Below are 27,003 nucleotides of genomic sequence, written 5' to 3'. Positions count from 1 at the left end.
ACCAGCTGTGCTGCGCTCATAATGCATGTGCAGGGAGTAGTTTCGCGAAGCTTGAAACTGTATACCTTCCTGGAGTATGAGGTTGTGAGCAGTAGTCTAATCTTGGTTGTGTACACAAACAAGTAAATAATCTACTCAATACATAAAAAAAACATTTGGATTGTGATAAGCAGACGCTGTCACAGAGAAAACTCAATGTCTGGTTTATTCACACCAATATGTCTGTCGTCTGCTTATCTGCTGATGACAATATGCAATGCACAACTTCAATCATTGAGCAAATCCAATTTGAAATTAACACCTATCAGGCTTATACGCCATAAACAAAGAGCCAACTTAGCATGTCGGCAAATGAGCCAGTGGCCAACAAAAAGGCTTTGCTACACTTGAGTGCACACACACCGGCTGCGACTGGGTTCAGTATCGCGGCTGCTTCGTTTCGATGGTCGTAAACCCAAGTGCAAAATATTGCAATTTTGATTAGTGATTATACAAGCAGAATACAAATTAATTACTCACTTTTATTACACACAATGTCTCGATAAATGCTTTGTACTCTCATATTTTGATAAAAATGAAGATTGAAAGGAATAGAAACAAACATAAGATTGACATGAAAATACCTCTTGATTGATTATGCATCTTAATCTCCCTTCCCCTTTGTTCAATGATTTAAAAAAATCAAACAAATATTTATCTACAAAGATTAAAACCATCAATAAGGGTTCAATAGTTGAGGCTTATATATCTTCTTTGGTGACGTTAGAAACAACAGTCATTAGATTTGATGGCCTATGTTGACCTAGAAGGTAGCATGGTGTCAGCTTACAAAACAAACAATACTAAAAGAAAGTGGCAGTTCTGCCAGACATATAAAAAGTATGTTTTGTGCTGTTGTAGAACTTGCTGTCTCCACATATCAACTGTCTAGACATGTGAACACTGAGCCAGCAGACGTAGATTCAAGCATGTACACACCATCCATGAAATGACAAGCAACTTCTGATTAATTTTAGACAGCAATCAGTACAACTCATTAAACTTGAATGCCAGTATAAATTAATTATCAGATTATGAGACGCAGGATAAAATACTTGAGGAAGGCATTATGTTTTCGAAATATTCTGTTTTGAACTTAACAAGATTATGTAATTCCCATCTTTGTGTTATTCCTAAAACATACTCCTTTTAGTAATGACAAGCACTCATCATCAAGCGGAAAGTTTGTCACCACCTGCAACTATCTACTTGTCACTTGATATCAACACTGATGGTACTTAATGATCAAGAAACGTGAAAACATGTAGACTATAAAATTATGTTAATATAGTATAAACGTTGCTGAAAATACTTTATGTCAGTAACAGAAGGCTCCTCATAGTCAGCATGGAAACAACTACCAGTAATCAATACCAGCTCATAACTCATTCACAGGATGTAATGACAAGGCAGTCTTGCAATCTTAGCCCACTCATTCACCTCAAGTCCAGCTCTGCTGTTTCTCACCTACCCATGTACAATCAATACCCACCATGCTCCACCTGAACACTGACTAGTCATGAGGAATACCTGGAGAAGCACTCAAGCAATAGACCAAGAAAGGTAAATACAACAGTGTGTTGTTAATTTTTGATTAACTTATTTAGCTAGAATATGTTTATATATTTGTCATATTTAAAGAGACTTATGTGGAATTTTAACCTGTATGACTATAGGGCAGTCATTTCACTGTTTACATTTCAGATTACCGTTGGTTTACTGTTAGTTTTAATGGTAGACACATATCCACACACTAGAGTGCTGTTTCTTCATAACCTGGCTCACAACTTGCTAATCTATTTGAAAACTGCTGACAGATAAAATCAAGCATTTCACCACAAAAACCCTGATAGTAGGCACATGACTTGGATTAACTTGACATGGTCAGAGATCTGCTGCAAGTCTCTTTTCATAAAAGACATTGTCTATATTCTAGTACCATCAAAGCAGGAGAAACTGGAAACTTGCTCTGAGTACCCATGGGAAAGACTTGATCTTGGTCTCTGGTAAGTGTAGTCTTTAACCTCTAGTGTAGCCAACATGCATTATCTTCTACTTACACTGCTCAAATGTTATTACATAAATTTGGGTTTTACATCACTTACAGCAATATTCCTGAAATATCACAGCTGCGGATGCTAGAAATGGGCTTGTGGGCAATCGAACCCAGATCTTCGGCATGACAAGTGATGACCTTGACCACAAGGCTATCCCACCACATGCATCTATGGAAGATATGAGCACAAACTCTGCGTGCTGATCAGTAAGCTAAAGAAACACCAGCACAACCTCAGCAACAAACAAATAAGTGAATCCATGGGAAACTACCTGAATTATTTAAATCTCTTTAAACAAGTGCAGTATGCCTACATATGCTGGGGTATGCAGTAAGCCAAAACAATCATTTAAGCACTCAGTGTGCGTGCTACCATCCGACTTAAAGATTGTGTGCAGACTGCTGTCCAAAAGTTAGCTTCTCTTTCATGTACATTTTGTAATGTCTGTCAACATGACCCAACACTGGACTATTTCCATGACACTACCAAACTAATCGCATAACACACACTACACTCAAACAACAAACTGACACGAACATGACTCTGCGTTATCTCTGACCCCTGGCTGTTGGGCTTATCATAAAGAGATTTAACTAATGCACAAAATATGGCAACTGGAGATTTCATAGTATCTGACAAGTTTTAAACCAAACATATGAGCTTAAGTCTTCAAATGTTATACACTGCCAATTAAACATTTCTGTAGATTAAAATCACAGGTTTATCCTGATATTCCACAATTCTATTCCTAATTTTTTTTATTGATGAAATACTATGATTACATTAGGTACAATTCTATATCAGTTTTATCAGAGTTGATATTTGTTCAGGCTTCCCCTTCTCCTGACAAATCTGTAACCTGTCCTATAGTAGTTCTATTACACTAATACCAGGGGTTCAGAAATACCATCGTCCGACACCTGGCACAAGTCAGTTTTCATTTCGGGTTATCAAATCATGGTATCTTACTTGTCTGTGGGCTACTATCATTCTTTGCTATTTATCACTCTTGTTCATGTCATAAAATCATGGTAAGTGGAAAATTAATCAGGACAAGCTACTTTCTTAAAGTTACTTGCCCTATGGCTGTATGTCATAGTTTAGTGCCTATGTGGTTACATTGTACCAGCTTTGCAAAATGGACAATACAATCTCAGTGCATGGCTAAATTTTGGAGCCATATTAGTGTTTATGTTATCATGTACATACCATACTTTGACAGATTTCAAAGGCTCTCGGTTATCGTGCCCAGCAAATTTTAAAATCAATTTTCTTTATTAACTGTTAATTTTATTTCCCTTCCAAAAAGATAAACACTTTTGGAAAACCCCTGGCTAAAACTAGCAGCCTTAACACATTGCCATACCCTCTGCTTTTCCGACTGGTTGTTAAGGTGCAAGATCTCTCAAGGTCTTGCACACAATGAAAAACATGATCACTTGACCAGTAAAATTTACAAATGACTGGCATCTGAATTGCCAGCTGATCACAATGTCCAGCTGTGAAAATATATCAGCAGAAACTCTCCATGTTTATTGTCAAGCTCACAAAATATATCACCCAAACTTGGACATCATCATAACATAGGCTGGGGTCTCAGCAGTAGTTATCCTACAATGCAACTTTCTAAGCACACAACATAAAAATGTTAGTACACAACATGGTGAGTTGAGTACCTGTGACATCACCATGCTAATACCTTAACTCACACCCCAATAACACTTTTCACGACTGTATGGTTGGGAATCCATAACTACTGGTACCTGACACAGTGACAGACTAAGTGAAGCACTGACAGACACAACAGAATACTGACACAGTGGAGCAGTGATACAGTGAAGCAGAGACAGACACAACAGAATACTGACACAGTGGAGCACTGATTGATACAGTGAAGCAGAGACAGACACAACAGAATACTGACACAGTGGAGCACTGATTGATACAGTGAAGCACTGATGGACACATGTGAAGCAGTGACAGACAGTCTGCTAGAGGCACTGACAGACACAAGAGAACACTAACAGATACAGTGAAGCACTGATGAACACATGTGAAGCAGTGACAGACAGTCTGCTAGAGGCACTGACAGACACAACATAACACTAACAGATACATGTAAAGCACTGACAAACACAGTAAAACACTGACAGAAACAGACAGAAATGACGCAGTCAGTGAATCACTCCCAGAAGCACTGACGGACTATGTGCACATTTTCACATACCTTTTGAACTTTTTATCTCGAAAAGGTTCGTACCTGAACGATTCCGAAAGCTATTTAGTGTACGCTTGCTTCTGGGTGATGCACAAGGCGTACATGCAAACATGACAACGGTGAGTAAACAGTCACTGAAAAAAGTGTTTTTGGCAATATTCAAGGATGTCATCTTGCGGAAATATTAGCTAATGGTAACCATGTCAACAGAAACCCCAAAGCGTATATACTGCAGGTCAAATAATTGTGTTATATGTGGATTTTTGTTTGTGCAGAGATCTGTGTCAGTGACCTGAATATTTTGAAAGTCCCTCCGATCCCTAATAGTAGCCATTGTCTGATTGGTTAAATCTATTTAACCATTTCGCGTTTGATTGGTTGGTCATTGGTTGCTCAAAGGTTACCTGATGCGACCTTCTAAAAATGGTTTTGTTAGATTAACTGGTGGAGTGTAAGGAAATACACTGAGACTAGGTTTACTTAGACTGGACAATGTGGAGCACTGACAGAGACAGCGAACCAATGGCAGATACACTGAAAAACTGAGAGACACTATGAAGCATTGACAAACACAGTGAAGCACTGACACACACTGTGAAGCACTGTGACACACACACTATTGGATCTGACATTCAGCTACAATCAGCATACAGAGTGCCATGAAGTGAATCAGCATCCATTGTTTTCCAGCACATTCTGCAGGCTGTGTATCAAGCAATGAGCAGGTGAAACCTGCAATCAATCCCCCTTATACCTGTGACACAAGTCCTCTACCGACCTTGTCTGGGTGATTAAGAGTGCCTTGGAACCCCCAGTAGACATATCTTGAAATATCTGACTATAACTATCGCTTCTGGAAAGATGCCATACAGCTGACAGACTATCCTGGTCTCAGCTATACACCACCGTACAGCCCTCCTCAGTGAATGTGCCTTCAGTGAGTACTGCTTGAGTGTTGTCTCATTCAGTTTATGTAGAAATACTTTAATATGCAGATCAGTATGTTCACTAAAACAATTCACACTAAATATGTTAGGACTTACAGCACCCTTTCACAGTACAAATCACCAACATTTTATACACAAAGCAGAAATGTTGTGTGTGAAATGTGGATTTTCCTCTCTCACAGTGACTCAGCAATTCTATCAACTTCAATAAGAGAGGCTAAGGCAATATTAAGGCAAAACTCAAAACAATATTTGTTCACACTGTAAATACAATATAAATAAATATTTCTGTATATCCTCATCCTCATTATGTGACAGAGTGGGGTCTATAGTGGGTTTTGTATGGTGCAACAAAAAGGTGCAACAGTTATTTTGCACCATTTGTTGAGCACGAGTGTTGATCATGATTCCTGGAACCATAATGTGGAAATTAATATTCAGAGAAACTATCAACTTCTTGTAGAAGATTGCAGCAGATCAAATTTCACAATAGTATGTGTGGAAATGGATAGAGATGCCAACACAATAGTGTGAACATTAACAAGTTTTTGTGTTTCTCAACAAATTTAATCAGATGCTTAATTGGCATTTAGAAGTTTGAAGATAACATGACAACGAATGTAATGGATTTACAAGTTCTTTAATATTTACATCATGATGTTTCTGGGCTCCTTTTTGTCCCTTCATCAGATGAATGACAAAATATGATTACAAGCAAAATATAAAGTATATACAGGAAGCTAGACAGTAACTTTCATATAAAATATAAATTTACATGGAAACAACAATTTACCACCGAAGGGAGAGCTAGAATATTTTTCTTTCGATTTCAAGCTGAAAACATTTTTGCAGACATTTCCACTAGTGGTGGTCCAATTAATTGCAACAGCTGAAGATTAGTTGCATTGAATAAATGAACAAGCAATTAATCATGTTTTCTCATAATCAAACATAAACAATTTGGGAACAGCTGTTAGCATTAATAATATCTTTCACAAGGTTGGTTTTGTTTGTGTTGTTCAGTTTACATTTCATAATAAAAACACACTTTTTGATGTCTGATGATGAAAGGACTGACGATTTATTGATGTGACAAGCACACCTTACTGTTGTGCTACACAAACTTGATAACAAGACTGGTCCACACAGTTTAGAAGCACTGTGTTTTGGACACCTGCCAGTCCTACAAGTTCCTGTCAATCGTCATATACCACTTTGTTAGTCTGTGAACTGAAGGTGTATCCTAGGCACACATCTAGCAGGTAAAACTGTGGCATCATGACTTTCTCCTGATAAAACAGCAGCATCTAACAGTGATCAAGATCTGTATACACAATATCACCAACCAAAATCAATATATTCTAAAAGGCCCTGCTCACTGCCACTGCTTCATCTTCCAAACAAACTTTGTGAAATGTTTAGTCATCCTTTAAAAGTTTCAGTAATGGTTAGTACAAACAACTGAGAATTTACTTGCAGTTTTCACTCCTGCAGGCTTAAAGTCAACCTTATAGTTTATCCTGAGGGTAAGACCAATAAACCACTGCACAAATACTTTGATCAAATTATAGAATGTGAAAAATAACCATCAAACCATACAAGATTCCTTCATTATAAAAACATTGTAGTGATCTCCAGTACCTGGCTTGATTGTAGCATCACAAGACATTGAGACAGTCTTGAAGTATTAGAACTCTTTCACCTGCTGAACTGTCTTCACTCGTGTGATGACAAATTAGTAAGAAGTGGAATCTGAAGCATCAGCAGGAGGAATGTATTAGGGACACAACTCACAGCAGCACTACTGGTGCTATGACTGCACTGTCACAATACAGCCATATTGAAACTAAGTCAAATGGTCGAAACTTGACTTTCATAGTCAGTTACCAAACCTGCTTCAGGAAGATGGGCCCCTCAAAAACATTACAGTCATGTTCATAACTAATTACTTTTAAACTTGCCAGAATATTTACAACAAAAAAAAAAACCCGTTTGATTCTTAAGATTAGTTTTGTGTGATTGCATATAGAGACATTGGGTTCATGGCAAGAGATGGAATATTTGTAAGCATTATACAATTTTGTAGAACCTGGCAAGACTTGTGGCATCACAAAGACACTGAGAGAGTCTTGAAGCATCAGAACTTTCTGGACTGTCCTCACTTGTATGCTGACAAACGAGAAAGACGAGTAATCTGAAACCTCAGTTGGAGGAACATTTTTGGGACGTAACTACTAACAGCACTATTGGTGAATGCACTATAAAATTCCAGATAAATTTGGCAAAGACTGGAAATGGACGTTCACATTCAGTCAGCATACCCTGAATCAGGAAGATGGACCCCCTTGAAAACCTCACAGTCATAGTTAAGTACACCTACAATTGCCAGAATATGTACACCAATAGAGGAGACTTTTGATGTAATCGCAGGTACAGCCACCACATTTATGGCAATGTTGTAAAAGAGAATATTCATAAGCAGTGTACAGTTCTGTAGGTGGAAGAAAGAAGGAGCTGACACAGTGACCTTTGATAGAGGTAATTATGACAAACATTCAACATATTCATGTGGCAAGCATTCATGTGTTCAGGATAGCCAGACCAGTTCATGTCTATCTGGTCTAGATAGTGATCAGTCATGAAACCAGTAGGAAAGGTACCAGCAGTGGTGGCAGATCTCTGACTAAATTAAGGCATATTATGTTGCAGCAATACACCATTCAACATGACACATACAGCCATCAGGGTCTGCTAGAGTGAGAGACTGTGTCGGCTTGACACCTGGTGCTGATGGACTCTCCTGCCAAACATCAGCAACTGTCCAGATACTACCAACTGTATCAGACAGACAAACAGGACTTCCTTAAGGTAACACTGGCAGGGCAACAGTTTCTCAATAGATGGGAGTTATTATTAGTAGTAGTATAGGGAATGATAGTTTTAAAACACTTTCACAAAATGTCTCTACAAAGCCTTATTTACTAAATAAGGCTTTGGTTGGGCCATTAGCTCTTGCTACTATTACCCCTACTACAAAATTACTGTGCCTTGGTAGGAGGTAATACTGTGCCGTACGGTACGATCAATAATTCTTCTCTTACAAACCCCCTACCCGGCCCATCCCTCAAGTAGTACAAGTTAGGTTCGTCGGCTTTTATATCCACTTTATCTATGTTGTAAGTTTTGACTGACCATAAAGGATCGGTGGCTCGCTTACGGCTATCGCCCTCGTGTTCCCCCGGCTGGTATAGATACCTCACTAGGGCCCTATCTGGTATCTGTTTCTCCTTCCCACGCAATGGAGCGGCCGACTCTGCAACTATTGATTTTAGTTTGATAGCGTCTGCCGGTTTCTTACCGGTGAGACGGGTGACTTCATGGTTGATTGCCGACACCACCTTGGGTAACCTCGTGACCCATTCAGTCGATCGTTTTCCAGGGGTGGTCATCTCCCTAGCATACTGATGGCCGAACAAGCGCTCAGCCAAAGTCCTATTAAATCTCTCAACTATGGCTTGGCTGCGATGGGCTCCGGCCGTGCCACGCCTGACCTTTGTATCGTGTTTGGCTAGCAGTTGTGACACGGCACCCATGAACTCCCGTCCGGGGTCAACTTGCAGCTCTGTTGGCCACGTCAGCGGGCTGCATTTATATATGCGTTCGAATCCTCTGGCTACCTGGGCCGAATCTTTCGTGGTCAAGGGTTCGGCTTCCTTGTAACGACTGGCTACATCCACTACGGTTAAGGCATACTTGTACCTCTTGTCGTGGGGTAGGAACAATAGGTCTGCCTGGTGAATGCTATTAGGTATGTTAATACCGAACCTCCTTCTAGGCACGTAGCGTGGTGCCGGCAAATAGATCTGCCACAGGGCTTGTTTTTCAAGCCACGCTTTGGCTTCCTCCGGGGGTACTCGCGCTAGTTTAGCTAGCTTATCTACTGCGCTAGCTCCTTTCCAGTACCCACGCGGGCTGTAGTAAATAGCCTCAAATTTTTTCATGTCCATACGCGTATGTGTTTATTCCATCAATAGCTATCCAACGTTTCGTGTCCATAGGCGACAGGGACGTCTTGTTTATAGTCAGTCCGTATATCTTATGCCCATCACTTCTAAGTGTGTTCATTTTATGCCTAAAGGTACGGGTCTTGAACAGGGCTTCCTTGAATCTGGCGTGTTTGATGTGTTGTTTCACCACATACTTCTTAACCCCCTTAGCCTTCCGGATCTCACTATTGTCGGCTTTCAGTATGGAGTACATCTTAGGTCTCAAACCTATGTACTCGGCTATGGGCGTGCCAGCACACTCGTCCTTCATTTTACCTAGGACCTTTTTATTTACCGTACTGTGTAGGGCATGGGTCTTAGGGTAGTCGCTGGTGTCGTATAAATCGAGGTGTTTCCCCATGTCCTCGTACACGTCCTCGGTTCGAATCTCCATCAGCAGGGAATCCGTGTCAGTGTACAGCACTTCACACCTGTCGCCGTACTGTTTCTTGAGCTCGTTGTAGTAAAAGTCGTACATCAGGTGTTTGGATAAATCGAGGATGCTCATCCCCACGTAAACAGGCCGGTTGAATTTTATGTGACTTTTCTTCATGTGTATGGCAACCAGGTTGTCTGTGAATATTTTATTACGGTTGAATGCCGGACTGGCTATCAATCTCCTGAGCTTGTCTTCCTCACTAGATCTAACCAGCTTCACGGTTACACGTTTCCTCAGGTTCTCCATAGTCTTACCAAACACCGAGTTATTCATGAGCTTGTAGAGATTTTTCTCAAAATCACTGGTTGCTTTTTTTCGTAGGTCTGTGTTCATTCTGATGTAGGGCTCCATCCATGGGCTCTGGTCGAACATGAGCACCCTGTGTATTTTGGTCAGCCTCATACCCAACGACAGGTACAGCTGTAGGTTGCGATAGTGAACGATGTACTTGGTCTTATTCATTAAGTTAGGCACGAGTTTTTCAACGTCTGTCACACGCCCACCTGACAAGTTATGTTGGTACTCAGACATCCAGTCTGGGTTAACCCTCATACGTTCGGGGGCCAGGGGGTAGCTGTTGTGTGATGTGTGTAATTCCTTGGGATACTCTAAGTCAACCTCGAGGATATAACCTTTGTTCGAATCTGGTTCAACCCCCATAACATCAACGTGGGGTACCCATTCGAATCCCCCTGTAGGTAGATACTGACTCATGGCCCAGCCGTACAGGTTGTTTGCGTCGAGGTAGAGAATGTGATTGGTTGGTTTGTTAGGATCGTAACCTTTCATGTATTGATTATTTGCTTTCGCGTATCGTTTGGATGCCATGGAAATCCCACCTCGCAAGCCTTTCTCAATGAATAGGTGCATGTCGTAATCTGTGAGCAATTCCAAATTAACTCCGGTCTTTTTAAGCAAGGCGTCCCACGACAGACCTGGGCTGGTGTAATACCATGCGGGGTCGAGTTTATACTGCTTTAAACAGGTCCGCCTGAACGTTTCAAACACGTCGGCTAATAGCAGTACATCTGTCCTCAAGTACAGGTCGTGATAATCACCCAGGTTCTTACAACCCAGTTTATTCCATACGTTAGTCGCGTGCGAGTAATCATCTCGTGAGACGGACGCCTCATTCAGCTTGCTATAAAAACAGTCAATAGGGGGTAGTCTGGTCTCGGTGAACTTGGCCCAACTATCCATGTACTCATAGGGGTACACACCCTTCCTCATAAGCAGGGGTCTAGTCTCGGCGTCTGTGTATCGATCGGTGATAGGGAAGGTATTGTTGGCCTTGACCAGACTGTCGAGTGACGACAGGAGGAACTGAAACGAGTCAATGAACCTAAGTCCGTTTAAGCTGAAGGAGATGTATCTCTCCATGTTGTTGGGGATGCACGTTATATTACCATCGATTTTCGCGATGGCCTGCATGATCAAGTGTGAGTCGTACCCTCTCAAGTTGTGAAAGACAACGGGGATGTTTATTGTCTTAGGGTTGATTTTAAGCTTGAGGTTGCACGCGTTGTGAGCGGCGCCTCTATACTTACCAGTTATGTGGCAGTGATCTCTCACCGAATCACCGTTAAGTGGTGAGTCGCACACGTGACAGTTAGTGCTACTAGCGTGAGCTAGCCTGTCGGCTAGGGTCATACGCATGGGAGCGATTCTATACAATACATTCCTAATAATTTTTTCTTCCTCCTGCAAACACTTTAGAAACCTTTCAGCCGCGTCAGGGCCCCTATACACTACCGGAGCTTTCGTTTCCCCGTCACAACGGACGACAATGTATCCAAACGAACAGGCTTTATGCTCTTGTGTCTTGTGGGTGAAGCTACCACTGGGGGAATCCCCACCCACAACTAAGGCTTCGAAGTCGGCGTATATGATATAAGGTACAGACATTTGGTTCTTGTGGTTACTGAATTGTAGGATATTATCACCTTCCTTAGGCATGTCGACTCGTATGGCCGTCTGCCCCACACCTTGGCAATCATCCCGGTGGGATTCTAATAAATCAGCTCGACTGAAACCGTGTAGGCATCGTACACAAAAGTGTTTTTCCCCAACGTGTTTCGACTGGTCGTGCAACAACCGGCTGAGATGTTTTATCCACGTGTAGTGATACTTTTCACCTCGCTGGATCATGAATATATTGATAACTTGGCGATCCTTCACCGGGCTGACCCTGTGTACTATTGTTGTGTTACCTTCGTGCCCAAAGACATTTATAGCCAGATTATTCTGTTTTTCTACTTTAGTGATCTGGGATATGGGGGTGGGTTCATCTATACCATCCCAATTAAGCCCATCGTCTTGGGGATAATTAGAAGGCCTGTTTGGATTAGTGTCAGCTGGAAATAAGGCTGACCTGATAGCTAACCTCAGGCAATCGTTTCCTCTATTCTTAACGTTTACTATGGCATGTTTGTTTCTATAGTAGGGAGGCAAGGCTAGGTATGACCCGCCTCTGAACGGCACGTAGTTAGCTATGTCTAGATAGACATTATCGATTTTATCTACAGCCCACCCGGACCCCAAGTGTGTGTAGCGTTCTAGGTATTCTCGTATCTGCTGAAAACTGGTATCGATTGATGCGTCAATGGTCTCTGCATGTGTGACGACCTCTTGTTTACCTCGGAAGTAAGGCTGAACATACTCAGTGGCCCCTGTGGGGCCCCCAACTTGCTTATCGAGCGACATTTTCACTGTAATCTGAAACTTGATACTTCCTAGGTTATTTAGTTCCTGGTTGACCTTATCAGCTATCAGAGGCTTGATATCTGTAATGTCTATGTTTCTATCAACGCGCATACGCCAACCTCTCAAATAATTACCTACGGCGTGCTCAGTGCGCACGAACTGTAGGTCAATAGCTCTATTCTGTCGTAATAATTCTACAAGCTGTGGTTTTCTCATACGAGAATACCCGCCTAAACCCAAATCGTGTGCCTCGGCTTTCAGTTGTTTTACAGTGGGAGGTTTTGCTACGGGGGCATGTGATAACAATGCGGTTAACCCGGCTCTCCCCAGGTTTGAATAACCCGTGTATCCAAGCTGTTTTGCTTGAGCTTTTAATTGTTTTACCGTAGGAGGGGCTTCTAAACCTAGTAATCTCAACAATGCTGACTTCCGCATTCTAGAATACCCGATAACACCTCTCTGTTTTGCGACCCGCTTGAGCTCGCGCACAGTAGACATCGTGTTTACACCTAAGAAAACTAATGTCTAATTGGTTCACAGTAAGGGGAGGTAACTCTTAAGTGGCTATCTTGAGCAGTCGCCTACGTTCTTTTATGTAGCCTTTTTTATTCTCGTAGATGAGTTGATGTCTGACTACGTTCGCTCCGTGAGCTTTACATAGACAGTAGTGTCCTTTAACCCCGATACCACACACAGAACACGTGTAGTTAGGACTTCCCATATGGAAACAACAGAACCCCTGATTCCTGCATTTCCTACCACAGGCCTCGGTCTTCCCCATAAGTATGTATTCGCATCGGTATGGAGCGGGTCTCATGTTTACTTATATAGGTATTTTAGTTTAATTGCTTCGCAACCAACGCAGTAGCTGCTATACCCAACACTATGAAGCCCAGTTCACGATTCATTTGTCCCTTGGATGGTGTGTAGTACTGAGCGAGTGTGGGTTTATTGAGTGGTTCCAATTGTTTACCAGTTAGTAGATAGTATTCTTTCATTGCTTCATCGACATCGTAGAATGTTTTAATGGCATGGTTTTCACGCTTGAGCTGTTCATTAATAAAATCGATCCTCTGGAGGCGTTTTTTAACGTACTCGGCCTGTGCTCTTTGTAATTTCTCAGTAGCGAGATCGTGCCGCTTCCTTTCTTCCTGTATTTCAGCCGCGTGATCATCTCGTAGTTTCGAGAAGAGGAAATTACTCCCGGAAAATGCCAGGGCATTCACTAACGCACCACCGACCATCATAGCTATCGTGGCCATCCCTATATTTATTTCATTATATTATCAGGTATGATCCCTTGTTTTACTAGGATGTCTTTTGTGGCCATCGCCATACCAAGGTTCATTATGAGCATACCCATATCCTGCAGGTTGAAATCTAGCTTGATAGTTGGTTGTTTAAGCACCATTTTAGTCAACCGAGCGTACCCTACGGCTAGACTAGCGACCACTGTGGCGTGGTATGCGTCGTTGACGAACGTTTTCCCCTCAGACATTATGTATATGATATAAAATATTAAAATTATAACATGATATGCGGGTCAATAGTGGGGCCTGCCGGCGGCGTGGGGGGTGGTGGCTCACTGTGGGAGGGTACCCCCACGTATAACCACGATATAGCCAAGGCAGCAGTTACACCTACAGCCAACAACAGTCTGGTTGGGTTGGTCACTTTATGTTGGTTACACCACCGTTTTTTACCGGCAGCTACTCTCTTAGGATTCTTCTGTCTGGTTACTGTTGAAGTGGTCTCCACTGTGGGGGGTACCACCACTGGGGTCTCCTCCACTGGGGTTTCCTGTGCAGCATCCATCTATACTATTATTATTATTCTTTCTCTCAAATTGACAATGTTTTGCCGTGATAATCGCCGCCGTCACTGGAGCCAACAACATACCATATTTGTGGTACAGCCCGCAGCTGATAGAGCTCACGGCGTGTTCGATAAAAGGGTCTTTCTCGAGGTCCTCCCACAGGTAAAGTCGGCGCTCTGGTGGAATGGGAAGGAAGTGTGATACAATACCGGTGTATATCTGGGTCATAGCCGATCCTATTGTCTTTGTCATTTCTGCTCCGAGCCGGGACTCGTATCTAGCGTACAGCTTATCGATTTCTTCGGCTGACATTTTGTGAATTTTATCCGGAGTGTAGTCTCCAAAGTAATGTTTGGCTTTGCCGCCAACAGCCAACGCCACCAGTTTCTCTCGCTTGTCATCAGTGGGGCCTGCCGTACCCCCAGGTACCAACTGTTCGAGCAATTCCTCACACTCCATCTTATAATATAACAAGTAAGATTTAGTTTTAACTATATAATACCCGATGCAGACAAAACACAGAGAAATGAAGGTTAAGTTGCACACGACAAATACTTCAAATATCATAGCTTTTGCTTAGCTTTGCTTAGCTTTTGCTTAGCTTTGCTTAGCTTTGCTTAGCTTTGCTTAACATACTATATATGCTACTGGTTGGTCGGTTTTTAGAACGAGCTTAGCGTGTTTAGTTTCAGCGAGCTGTTTCTTCACCCGTTCCCGTTCTAATTTACTCATCACATCGTTCTCTCTCAAACACTCCTCGAACGAATCCCTGTCCTTGCAGTGAAATAAGGCCACCCATCGCGTCTGCTCCCTGAGGTCTTTCAACACCGAGTTGAACTTCTGCGTTAGCACCCAGACGCTGTGATTTGCATGCCGGCCGGAGAAGGCCAGGTACGATAGCATGTCTCTCTTTTTTGTTATCTCGCGATTAGCGCTGCAGTCGTCCAGTATGAACAGCGTCGGTTCCCCTTTAAATTTCTCGTGAAGAGCTTTCAACCAGTCCTGCAGGCGTGTTCCAGGGTCGATTTTGTGTACGTCCGGGTCCGTCATCACCCAAGGTCGCGCGTACGATTTATTCATGCTCAGAGTAGGGCACATGATAACGATGTTATCGAACACATCCTTGTAGTAACCCTCCAACATATCCAACACGAAAACGGTCTTTCCACAGCCAGTCTGCCCGCACACTATGGCGCAGTGTGGGTCAGTGGGTAGTTGTGGGTACCCCCGGGGGGTGTGGGGGTCTTGTTTATTGTTGGGGGGTGTGGGGGGGTACCCCCCATCAGTAGATGGCTTGCACGAATCTCCCATTGTCTATATTAAGTTGCGCGTCCATAATTACGTACAGATATAATTTCAACTTACCAGCGGTTTGAGCCTTCTTAGTAATCTGGATGGTTATCCCTTCGCTGCCGTTATCTATACGGCGCCCGCTACCGTGCAGTTTATCATCATCCGTGGATCGCATATCCAACCATAGGGCGTACTTGGTGGTCAGGTATTCACCGATCTGCACGGAGCCGAGGTCCAGGTCCTTTGTTATGTAATCCCCCACTGGTAGCTTTTTTATCTCATCCCACTGCTGGTGTGGTCTCATACCATGACTGAACAGCTGGTTGGGCACGCCCTCGATGGTAACTTCCACCTTTTCAATCTCGGGGTTGAAAAACTTCTCGCTGTCCCTCCGGAATGGATCGTAATCCTCCACGGGGACGACCAGGATACCTTTCATCGATCGCGCCGGCACGTTCAGGTTGATATTCCACACAGTGTCGCTCTTATCTCGCACGACTGATCTATGCCTCAGTACGCGATCGTACAGGATAGCCATCTTCCCAGAGTACTGGCTTCGAACCTGCCTGGCCAGCTCCGGGCTAGTGACCATGTCGAACTCCAGAGAGATGTTGTCTATGGCATAACTGGCCTCATCACCGTTCGGCGTACGAACTACTTTGCTATAGTCGTTAAACGTGAGCTCGTATTCGAGCCTATCACCCAGCGCGGCCTGGTAAAACGGCGCGTGTCCCGTGAGCAACTCGAAGTCGAGCGGCACGCAGAATCGATTCCCGTATGCTAGAGCGATGGCCTTTTCACCGTCCGATAGCTTGTCTTGCTGGTCTGTCGTGAAGACGTATCCTATGCGCGCCCGGGTTGATTTGCTGATACCCTGGTACACATCATTGACTCGTTCTCTCTCGCTTTTCCAGAGATCCTTGTAGCAGTGAAACACGTCGCTGTCGTCGATGCTCAGCACCTCGTTACCGCTGATCTTGACGGTCGTTTTCTTGATGATAGCTCGACCCACGTTCCGCACTAGCTCGCGTTTGTCGTTGTCGGAGGTCAACGTGATATTGAACGCCAGTCGAACAGTGCCTGGTACAATGAGGTCATTCTCACCAAGGTTTGGAAATCTAACCAGCAGAGTTTGATTCTGGTCTATCTTGCTGGGATTGTTGGTGATGGTCACCGACTGGCGCACGGCTCTGGCACCTAATGGCTCTCTCAATCTTCTGAAAGGATCTAATTTTCTACCGTACATTGTTATATAAAAGAAATATATTTTTAATACTAATGGATGAAGACATACCTATGGATGATATGTGGGACGATAGTGCCCAGGCATTCAATGATGACCAGGAGACCTCATTCTCGCAAGGTGACGAGCTCCTTAAAGGCGCCGTCGACGATTATTACAACGCAGTTGAAAATAAATCCAAACTCAAGCCGTTGGGAAGGAACTATTCCGATTTTACCCTCAGCAATGGCACGCTGCGTTTGAAGTCTCGCCCGGAGATCGATCTCATGAATAAACGCACTAGAGAACCGCTTGCTTTATCAACATTAGCCGGTAAACATGGAAGTCAGTTGGTCCAAGATGAACTAGGTTTCATAGATTACGGTGGCGCGCGACCTAAGCAGTATCCTCCGAAGTTAGTTCAAGGTCTGGAAGGCATCAGGGACGCCACATCAGATCAAAACATGACTTATGATATTAAAAAGATGTTGGCCGACTACGAGAACGAACCCTTCCCGGGGCTCGAATTTACCGTTCGGGAACTGAGGGGGTTGGATCTGTTGATGCAAACCATTCGTGGTCAGCTCTGGAAAAGCACAGCCAAAATGAGTGAGATAGACGACCACATCGCCTATGAAAAGAAAAAACTCGGTGAAACTGAGGACGAGTCTATGAAAGCCACCATTGAGGAACGAATACGTAATTTGGAAGATGAAAGGCAGACCTGGTTGGAGACAGCGTCCGGCTACAAAGAAAAGCTTAGATCCCAGGTCAGCCGTATACGGGAAACCATCAATCAAGTCCTCCACCGAGACACCACGTTAGCAGACAGGATTCGGATATTGTTCCGGGAGCAAGGGATCACCATCGCCAGCATTCTGACTGCATTGGGTTTTATCATATCAACCCTGGTGGTGTCACTAACAGGAGGTACCCCTGTGGGGCCTGCCGGCGGAGGGGGAACTCCCACAGGTGGTGGTGTTAAAGACTGGATTAAAAAACTCGGGGAAGGCCTAGCTAAACTGGCTGGTAAAGCCGCCGAAGCCCTTCCCGGCATCCTGGGTAGCATCGTCTCGTGGTTGTTGAGCGCTCTGTCTAAAACTGCCATGTGGCTCAGTCAAAACCTGTGGGCAGCCATCGTCGCCGTGGCGGGTCTGGTGTACGTAGCGGCTAAGAAATCTTTAACCAAATAAGTCCCAAAGTTACCCCACCAACCACTAGGGCTGTTTTATTATCAATATGCTGCTGTACCCCCACATGAATATGGGGGTGTGTGGGGGGCACATGAACTTTAGGCTCCGGAGGTGGCGCCACTATACCCTTTTCACGTGGTGGGATGTGTGGGATATAGGGGGTGTTAATATCGGGGTTGATACCCAACTTTTGGTCCGCCGTGGCTATGACTATTTTGTTGTTATAACCCACCACTTTTTTTATTCTCAGTTGCATATCACTCGGAGCCATGTACAGCCCCACGCCGAACACGTAATTGACTTTCGATCTGGCGTATTCTAACATGTTTTGGTAACGGTCGATAGCCCTCGGTAGATCAACTGGAGAATTGATAGCATCCTCAACGTTGGAAACGAATTGTGTCTGAGCGTCGTAAGCAGTTCCCTTACCGAGGATGTTGGAACGCGTCATCGACTGCGCACCCAACAGCGCCCACACGTACGTTCGAATCGAGTCGTTCAAGCGTATTGTACCAGCACGAGTGAATTCTTTCGATGTTTTTGAGATCATTTTAGTCCAGGCTGTGGCTGCATCAGGACTGGTTTGCTTTATACAGCTGACATGGATCTTTTCATTCGTTGTGGGGCCTGTAAATGTATGACGGTTTGGGTTGTATGAACCATCTTTAGAACCGGCATAATATGTTCCGGACCTGTAGAAGTACACGAGAACTATACCGAGACCATGGTTCACACCAGGAAGGCGAAAGTCTTTATTCGTTGGAATCTCAAACTCCCCACAAATACGTTCATAAGCGCGTCTATCATAGGGGTTATTCGTCATACTCCACGCTTTATCTTGGGGAAGAGGAGCACTTATTTCCTTCAATATTCGTCTCGTTTGATAATAAATATGAAACAAAATAACCGCCTTACTCAGTTCGTCTATACCGTAGTCTGGTGTCACACCCGACCCTGTCGTCGCACACCACACAGCAAAGTTGAGTTGGTTCTGCCAAAACTGCATTGGGTTTTGATTCCAGTTTACCACCGCCTGCGCGTTATTAACGGACACGATATATTTTTCAAAGATATTAATAAAGGTTGTTTTAAACCCCGTACCATCTGCATTCACCACGATTTTCAAGTGTGCTAAATCCATATTATAATATATAAATTATATATTATAATATGTACATAACACTTCCTGGAATAACGAGCGGTGAGGCCGTTCAGCTGACGCACGCGATCGATAACACGTCAGGTCAACTCGAAGTCGCACTCTGCGATATCACCTACCTACCGCAATGGACTAACATTAATATCAGCAACAATAAGCTATTCGTTAGTGGAACTCGCAGTCAGATAACTGACGGCTACTACAGCGTGTGCTCTCTAAACGACGAGGTCTTCAAACCCCTGGGAGCCGAACTCAAGATGAACGACTCAAACGGCACAGTGGTGTTAATCAACAACGGAAGAACCTCCTTGAGGCTCGGCCGACCATTAGCGAGGATACTCGGTATGTCTCCTGACGAGATAAAACCAACAACAACCGTCACAGGCACGAAGTTACCCGACCTAGTACCGTACCGAGAGCTGTACATTCATCTCGATCAGGTGAGCACAACGTATAACATTCAAGGAGGTCACCCTTCCACTATACTGAGAGCAGTACCGGTGAAAACTGAGAAATTCAACGACGGTAGAACCGAGTCATTTTCACCACGGCAGTATAAGAGATTAACCCAGGGCAACATACCTGAGCTGACAATATCGGTGTTAGATATAAATCATAATCCTGTAAATATAGGATACCTCAGCTTAACGCTTCACGTAACATGACCAGCGCACAAGGGCCCGGAGTGAAAAAATGCGTCAATATCGGGATCTCCGACCTCGGAGACACGCGCGGTTTCGACGCTCCCGGAGTAGATGGTAAATCGTATGCCTTGCAACTGAAAAACAACATTTACAAACGCGTTGAAGTCACCTCCGGTGGAACCCTAAGTGATATAGTAGATACCACAAGAGCAACAGTCAACACTAAGTACACCCTTGTCAACACCGGTGATAATAATTGGGTAATATACCCATCGTTCGGTGGTAAACTGTTCGACTTAGACGATGTTGAGAGCACTACCGTCGTCAAAAACAAACCATATATGCTCGTCTTCACCGAAGATGACAAGTGGGTGTTGTTACCCGATAACAAATGGTTTCTCAATATTAAACTCGTCTCCCCTTACGTGTTCACGGATAACAAAGACAACCACCTAAACAAAGTCGTGAACAATGGAACCCTGCTCGTGGCTTACGTCCCAACTCAGAGACGTAGCATAGTCGTCAGCCCAGTCAACACTATAGCAGCCCACATGCTATCGAGTAAACCGGCCATGCAAAACGTGAAATTGCAGTTGGTGTCTGAATTCGAAGGCGTGGTCAAGATACTAGAGGATCTACCGGCAAACTCAACACTGTTCATCAAAGTCTACCTAGGGGAACCATCGGTGAATGATGTCGAGATCGTGAAGGGGATCAAACTCGGGTGGGGGAAACGACACCAGTTTCAAGTTTGCAACGTTTACGTGCGGGTGGGTGTCGACTCCAAGACCAGTCTGCAGGGGGTCAACGTGATCGTGGAAAACAAGATATCACTAATCAATATCTTCCTGCCTGACAACATACACTTCATGGGTATGAAGTTAACCCCTGAATTATTATCAGAAAACCAGTTGGAAATTATATCGTAATAGTATAATAATGACCAGTCATCACCCCAACACTACACTTAACGACCTTGGAGATACAGAGGGATTCGATCAGCCTGGTGAGGAAGATGAATTATACATCCTACAATTCAAAGACAACGTGTACAGACGGGTACCGTTACCAGATTTTAAAAAACCTAAATGGCTGATCAACTTAACACCCACCTCACCTTATATCACAATAGACGCAGATACGGGACGTATTTCTAAGATTAGGAATAACGGTATCTGGGTCGGGGATTTCATTCCGGAGAGGGGATTAATAAGAAGTAGAAAAAATGGGTTATCGGCTCCATTCGAAAATAAATTAACATTTAGTAATCCTGAAATAATATTCCCCCCTTTCACACTCATCATAGAAGTCTTCTTTGATTATTCAGACAATGGAGACCCCCCAATAGTACACCAAATTTTACCCGAGGTGTTAATACGCTGGTTTAGCATACACAAAGGCAAATATTGCCGTATTGTTATACAACAGGATACCACGGGTCCTATAAACCACTTGACAAGCCTCAGTGGGGTTTTTATTATAACAGAAAAATTTATTAGCCTCTCACCTATTACCCTGACTAATAGTCTAGAACTTATAGACTTTAAATTCATTAATAGATTTTTAACTGAACCCCAATTAAAATATCTTTCAAAATATATATTATAGGATGGGTCTGTACCCAGTCGTAGAGGAAGTAGCGAAGACGTTGGAAACCGTAGATAGGTTCCGCTTGAGGCAGTTATGTGATGTGAAACGTCAACTAGAACAAGACCGTGACACGCGAAAAGCATTATGTAAGAAGTACAATAGAGCTTTCAATATCGTGGACGGGGCTGACACTACCCTTATGGCAACCAGCATGGGACTAGGGGCGGCAGGCGTTGGGTTGTTAACCACCATCGTGGCTGCACCTATAGTGCTAGGTATTGAAATAACGGCTGGGGTGACAGGGTTGGTAGGGGTGGCGCTTAAGTTAGTATCACGCAGACTTAATCGTAAGGCATTGAAACACGACGAGATCAGGGTTCTGGCCGAAGCAAAGCTGAACACAGTGAGTGAGCGAATTTCCACGGCACTCTCTGATAGTAAGATCTCAGAAGAGGAGTTTCGTTCAATCCTCTCTGAACTCAAAAAATATAACGGAATGAAACAAGATATTCGATCCAAGTCTCGTAAGTCTGCTATCAGCGAGGACGAGAAAAAAAAGTACATAGCACAGGGAATACAAAAAGCCCAGCAAGCCTTTATTATGAACACCAAAGAGATCGTAGGCGGTTCACATTAAACTGTTTCATTGATATAAACATAACATAGGGGCGATAGCCGTAAGCGGGCCACCGATCCTATATGGTCAGTCAAAACTTACAACATAGATAAAGTGGATATAAAAGCCGACGAACCTAACTTGTACTACTTGAGGGATGGGCCGGGTAGGGGGTTTGTAAGAGAAGAATTATTGATCGTACCGTACGGCACAGCGTTACCTCCTACCAAGGCACAGTAATTTTGTAGTAGGGGTAATAGTAGCAAGAGCTAATGGCCCAACCAAAGCCTTATTTAGTAAATAAGGCTTTGTAGAGACATTTTGTGAAAGTGTTTTAAAACTATCATTCCCTATACTACTTTAGTATATCAAGTATTATCATTGTGGAATAACTGACTGTAGACCTGGCTGAAAAACTGCAGAAAAACTACAGAATCAGTCAGAGCATGAACATGACAGGAAATAGGCTTAGCTAAACAGACAATACAATTTAAGGGTAAATCTTTATGTTAGTGATATTTCATCTCACGTTTCAAATTTATATGGACCTGGATTGACATCAGTTCTTTGTTTACCTAAATTAACTGCTGGGATATAATCTAGTTGTTCACAGTGTACGATATCCACATAATTGTATACATTTTCGTCTCAATACACTTTGGGTAGAGGATGTAATAGAGGAGGGATTCAGATACTGAACTACTCCTTAACAAAATTCAAAGATAATATCTAAGAAAACACAAGTGTCCAGTTAAGCAAGGTTCAACTATAATGTGGAGCGGGTGAGAATAAAAAATTATGCCTGAACAATGCAGATGCATCAAGAAAATGTTTGTTTTATATTCTTAATTTTTTCAAATTAAAACGTACCATCATGGACTACATTAGAGAGTTGAATTCTCCAGTGACTCATACTGGTAATCATTATATATACTATACTTCCATCTGTAACTCAGGAAACATTATAGAGTGAGTGAATCAGTATGGTCTTAAGCAACTTTTCACAATATTCCAGCAATATCATGGCAAGGGACACCAGAAATGGGCTTCACACATTGTACACATGAGGGGAATCGAATCTGGGCGTTGACATAGCAAGTGAATGCTTTAACCACTATGCTACTCCACTGCCTCAAAAAGATTATGAGAAGTTCTCTACATCTGTAAATGTTGTAGTAATGCTATTCACTTTTATCTGACAGCAACTGGTGAATAATGTAATTCTTGGGCAAGACAAGGAGGAAGCCACACTCATCCAGCTGGACATCCTCCAGAGGATGGGCCGGGAGGGTTTGGAGTTACTGGCTGCTCACCGAGATAAGGATGAGACCCTCCTCAACCTGGCAGCCAAATTCCATGAGGACATCACTGTGATGAAGAGGATCATTGATGTGTGTCCTGGCCTTCTCTTAGTGTCAAGGACAGGTGAATATGAAGGGCAGACAACTCTCCATATTGTCATCAGCAAGTGTAACCACGCTGCTGTCAAGATGCTGCTGAAGGCTGGAGTGGTGAAGAAGTTCAAGGACCAGGTGCTTCGGATGGTGGCTACAGGGTCCCGCTTTACTAACACAGTGATGATGGGGGAGCTCCCTCTCTCAGTGGCGGCTCTTACACTGGACACAGACACTGTGGAACTCATGTTCAAGTATGGACCATCAGACATGATATCCTTCCAAAACAGTTATGGAGACACTGTGTTCCACTCTCTCATAAAGTATGCATGCCTGAACCCAAACAAGACGAACGCAGTGCTGGAGATGTGCCATGAGATAAACAAACGGCTTGGAGAGAGACCAGCAGAGGAGGTTATAACTACTGGTGCCAGCGTCCATCTTGCTTACAAGGATCCAATGACGGTGTGGTTCCTGCCAAACTTCAGTAACCAGACACCCTTACAACTTGCAGCCTCCCTTGAGCAAGTGGACATATTTAGGTTCATCCTCAACATTGAAGGTGTTTACTGTCAGCTGGATAGACACGATGGCCTGTTTGATGTTCATCTGTATGACATTACTGAAATAGACACAGTTGCTCTGGCGAACTGGCAGCGAAAACACTGCTGCAAGATGAATCAATCCCAGGCACATCAGAAGAACAAAGTCTCAAGTATAGACACACCCTTGACAAATATCAATCAAAGCAACACACGATACAAAAAACCTGGCGCCAACCCTTTTAAGCAAACATACAAACCCATCCTGGAAACAGTATGTGAAATTGATGTTCAACAAGCTTTTGAGGTGCTGAATCTGAAAATTATGAGAACAATAATCCGAGCTAAATGGTCCCGATACCGCTGGGTATATTTCACCTGGGCATTTCTCCATTTAGCCTACATATCAATCTTGACTTGGTATGCTGTGGTGAAAACAGAAATACTGAACAAGCAGTTTCCGAGCAGCACCACCCCCGGCCATGGAAACACGTCCTCGCTGTTCCAGTGTATGTATACATGTGTACAACACACCATGAACTCAGAACCACAACAAAGCATCACACCACCATCTACAAGACTAAACAATAAGTACAACACAACATTATTTGTTTGGGTAATTACCATTGGAAATATTCCCATAGCCATACTGATCATTTGGCTTGAGATACGACGAAGAATATTCCATGGACATAAATTCCACTTAAAAAAAATCCATCACAACGGGACATATCGTGTACTTTTGTGCATGTTCTCCGTCAGTCTCCTTATTGACTCACTGTGGTACATGATTTCTCCGACCAACAACTACCTCCTCATCTTGGCTCTGCTGCTAGGGTGGTGGTTCCTGACGTTCTTCCTCCGTGCGATGAAGAAGTTTAGCTTCTTTACAGTGATGATTCAGAAAGTCCTGCAAGGGGATGCTGTCAGGTTTGCTGTGATAATCATCCTGGAGTTCATCTCTTTCACAGTAGCCCTTTATATCACCTTTCTGTCCACTCAGCCAGAAGGCTTCCGCTCACTCGGTGAAACATTCCTCACACTATTCAATCTGATGCTAGGACTGACAGAACTCAACATCTTAACCCAGGCCAGAGACCCCTGGCTTGCTATAACATTGTTCATCATCTTTGTGCTTCTTACCTATGTACTCATGCTCAATGCACTCATTGCCATGATGTCCCAGACCTGTGCAATGGTATCAGAGAACAAGCTGGTTCAGGGAGAACTTCAACGATTGTCCATTATTCTGTTCTTGGAGAACATCATGCCCCACAGGTGGAAGGTCTGCTGTGGAACTTGTAAGAAGGTCAAACATTTTGATGTGGGCCTACAGACAACCATTGAGGAGGACCGCTACTTCCTTGAGCTGGACTCTTTGCAGACCAAGTACTCAAAAGGCGCTTCCATTATGAAGAGGAAAGAGATGATACAAACTTTACGATTTGACAACACATCATCAGATGTGCAGAGATATTTAGAAATGTTAAACCAGACCAAGTCCATGAAATACCAAGAACATACACCAGCCATCAAGGAAAAGGAACAAAGTTCTCATAATTTGGAAAAATTCCTCAAACGTCATAAGGGCAGTTTGTCTCCAAAAAGACATTCACTGCTATCAAAATCTTCTATAAGGAAGGGAAGGGATTCCACAGAAGCAAGACCTTCAGAGGAATCAAAACATAAAATACGTTTTGGAGGAATGTCAGATGTCAGAGACAGACCCTCCGTAAGGCTGGATGTGGATGGTGTGTCTGGCATGAGGGAAAGGTTTCCAGGAGGGATGGGCCAGGAGAATGATGACCCGCCTTCCAAAGACCATGACCCACCTTCCAAAGACCAAACAGATGGCTTGCATGTGTCACTGGAGTTCCGGCCTGACATAGCCAATGTTGAAGTATGAATGTGGGAAGAGCTTCTTCAGGCAACCATGATCCAGTGATATATATATATATAATATATACAATAAAGTTATAAAGCACCTAATATCCACAATTCTTTTGGATTTTGCAAAAAGGCTGCAGTGAACAGATGAGTTTTTAGCAGTGAGTGAGTGAGTGAGTGAGTTTAGTTTTACGTCGCACTTAGCAATATTCCAGCTACATGGCGACGGTCTGTAAATAATCGAGTCTGGACCAGACAACCCAGTGATCAACAACATGAGCATCGATCTGCGCAATGGGGAACCGATGACATGTGTCAACCAAGTCAGCTAGTCTGACCACCCGATCCCGTTAGTCGCAGTTTTTAGCAGCGATTTAAAAGTATCTTTCAATGAACATAGTTATGTGTATCTGATTTTCTTTGGCACACACTTCCACAGTTGAGGACTGGTAAAGGAGAAGGCTCAGTCAGACATCTGTTTGTTGAGGAGACAGTCAGTAATTGTTGGAAGTAGACCCACACACAATACATCATACGGTTTTGTAGGCTGATCTAATGGCATTCTGTTACTAAACATGGAAGGTAGAATGGAGTGTTTGTAGCAGACAGCAGCAATGCGTCATCAGTCCTGTCAGGGGCATTATACAAAGTGAGCTTACATCACATGGCCAGTGTCATCTACTGAACTTCAATCATAAGTACAGCTTAGTCCAAAATGAGTATTTTCCCATTGATTTGAATAATCTAGCTATCCAGCTTCACAAAAGAAAAGACACAAGCATTGTCACTAAGGTCACATAATCCCCTCCTGCAAATTATCAAATAAAAACTTTGAAAGGAATGGAAGTGAAGACTGTAATCTAAGATGAAGTTTAATGTCAACAAAAATACGACCAGTCAACCTCTCTTGATATCTTGCTCTGTAGTTGTTCAAACACACAAATGTTTTCAAGACTCACTTTGACCTTGACAAGAAGGTGACAGTGTATGAAGTATGCTAAAATATTAATGTAGAAATTGCATATTGACAAACATTCATCAGAAGTCTGTGAACTGTCCTTGCTGGGTAACATGCTGAAATTTTCAAAGTGTTGTCGTGACCTTGAAACTCATGTGAAGGCCACCAATATCAACTCGGCCCTGCGCCTTCCCTGGATGAACCTTGCTGTCAAATATGAAGAAAATACAGTGAACAGTT

The 27,003-nt window shown here is 43.2% G+C and overlaps 2 protein-coding genes across 3 annotated transcripts in view; one reads left to right on the top strand and one right to left on the bottom strand.

Moving 5' to 3' along the window:
• Positions 1 to 27,003, bottom strand: part of LOC137273732 (cubilin-like) — a 73,226-nt gene that overhangs the window by 17,144 nt on the left and 29,079 nt on the right. The window lies entirely within an intron of this gene.
• Positions 1,369 to 25,907, top strand: LOC137273733 (transient receptor potential cation channel subfamily V member 2-like). The gene is made up of 5 exons (XM_067806541.1): positions 1,369 to 1,602; positions 1,976 to 2,045; positions 5,005 to 5,251; positions 7,971 to 8,129; positions 23,185 to 25,907. The coding sequence occupies exons 4-5, from the start codon at positions 8,052 to 8,054 to the stop codon at positions 25,822 to 25,824; spliced, it is 2,718 nt and encodes a 905-aa protein (XP_067662642.1). The 5' UTR covers positions 1,369 to 1,602; positions 1,976 to 2,045; positions 5,005 to 5,251; positions 7,971 to 8,051; the 3' UTR covers positions 25,825 to 25,907.

The sequence above is a fragment of the Haliotis asinina genome, chromosome 2 (genome assembly GCF_037392515.1).
Source record: "Haliotis asinina isolate JCU_RB_2024 chromosome 2, JCU_Hal_asi_v2, whole genome shotgun sequence".
NCBI lineage: Eukaryota > Metazoa > Mollusca > Gastropoda > Lepetellida > Haliotidae > Haliotis > Haliotis asinina.
Note: the sequence above shows the minus strand (reverse complement) of the source record. Positions and strands in the feature narration are given on the sequence as shown.

What these genes read in the sequence shown, in the direction of transcription:
- LOC137273733 (XM_067806541.1), top strand. Translation starts at nt 8,052, where the DNA reads ATGGACTCTCCTGCCAAACATCAGCAACTGTCCAGATACTACCAACTG. An exon ending in ACAAACAGGACTTCCTTAAG is followed by an intron (nt 8,130 to 23,184) that starts GTAACACTGGCA and finishes TTTATCTGACAG; the next exon opens with CAACTGGTGAATAATGTAAT.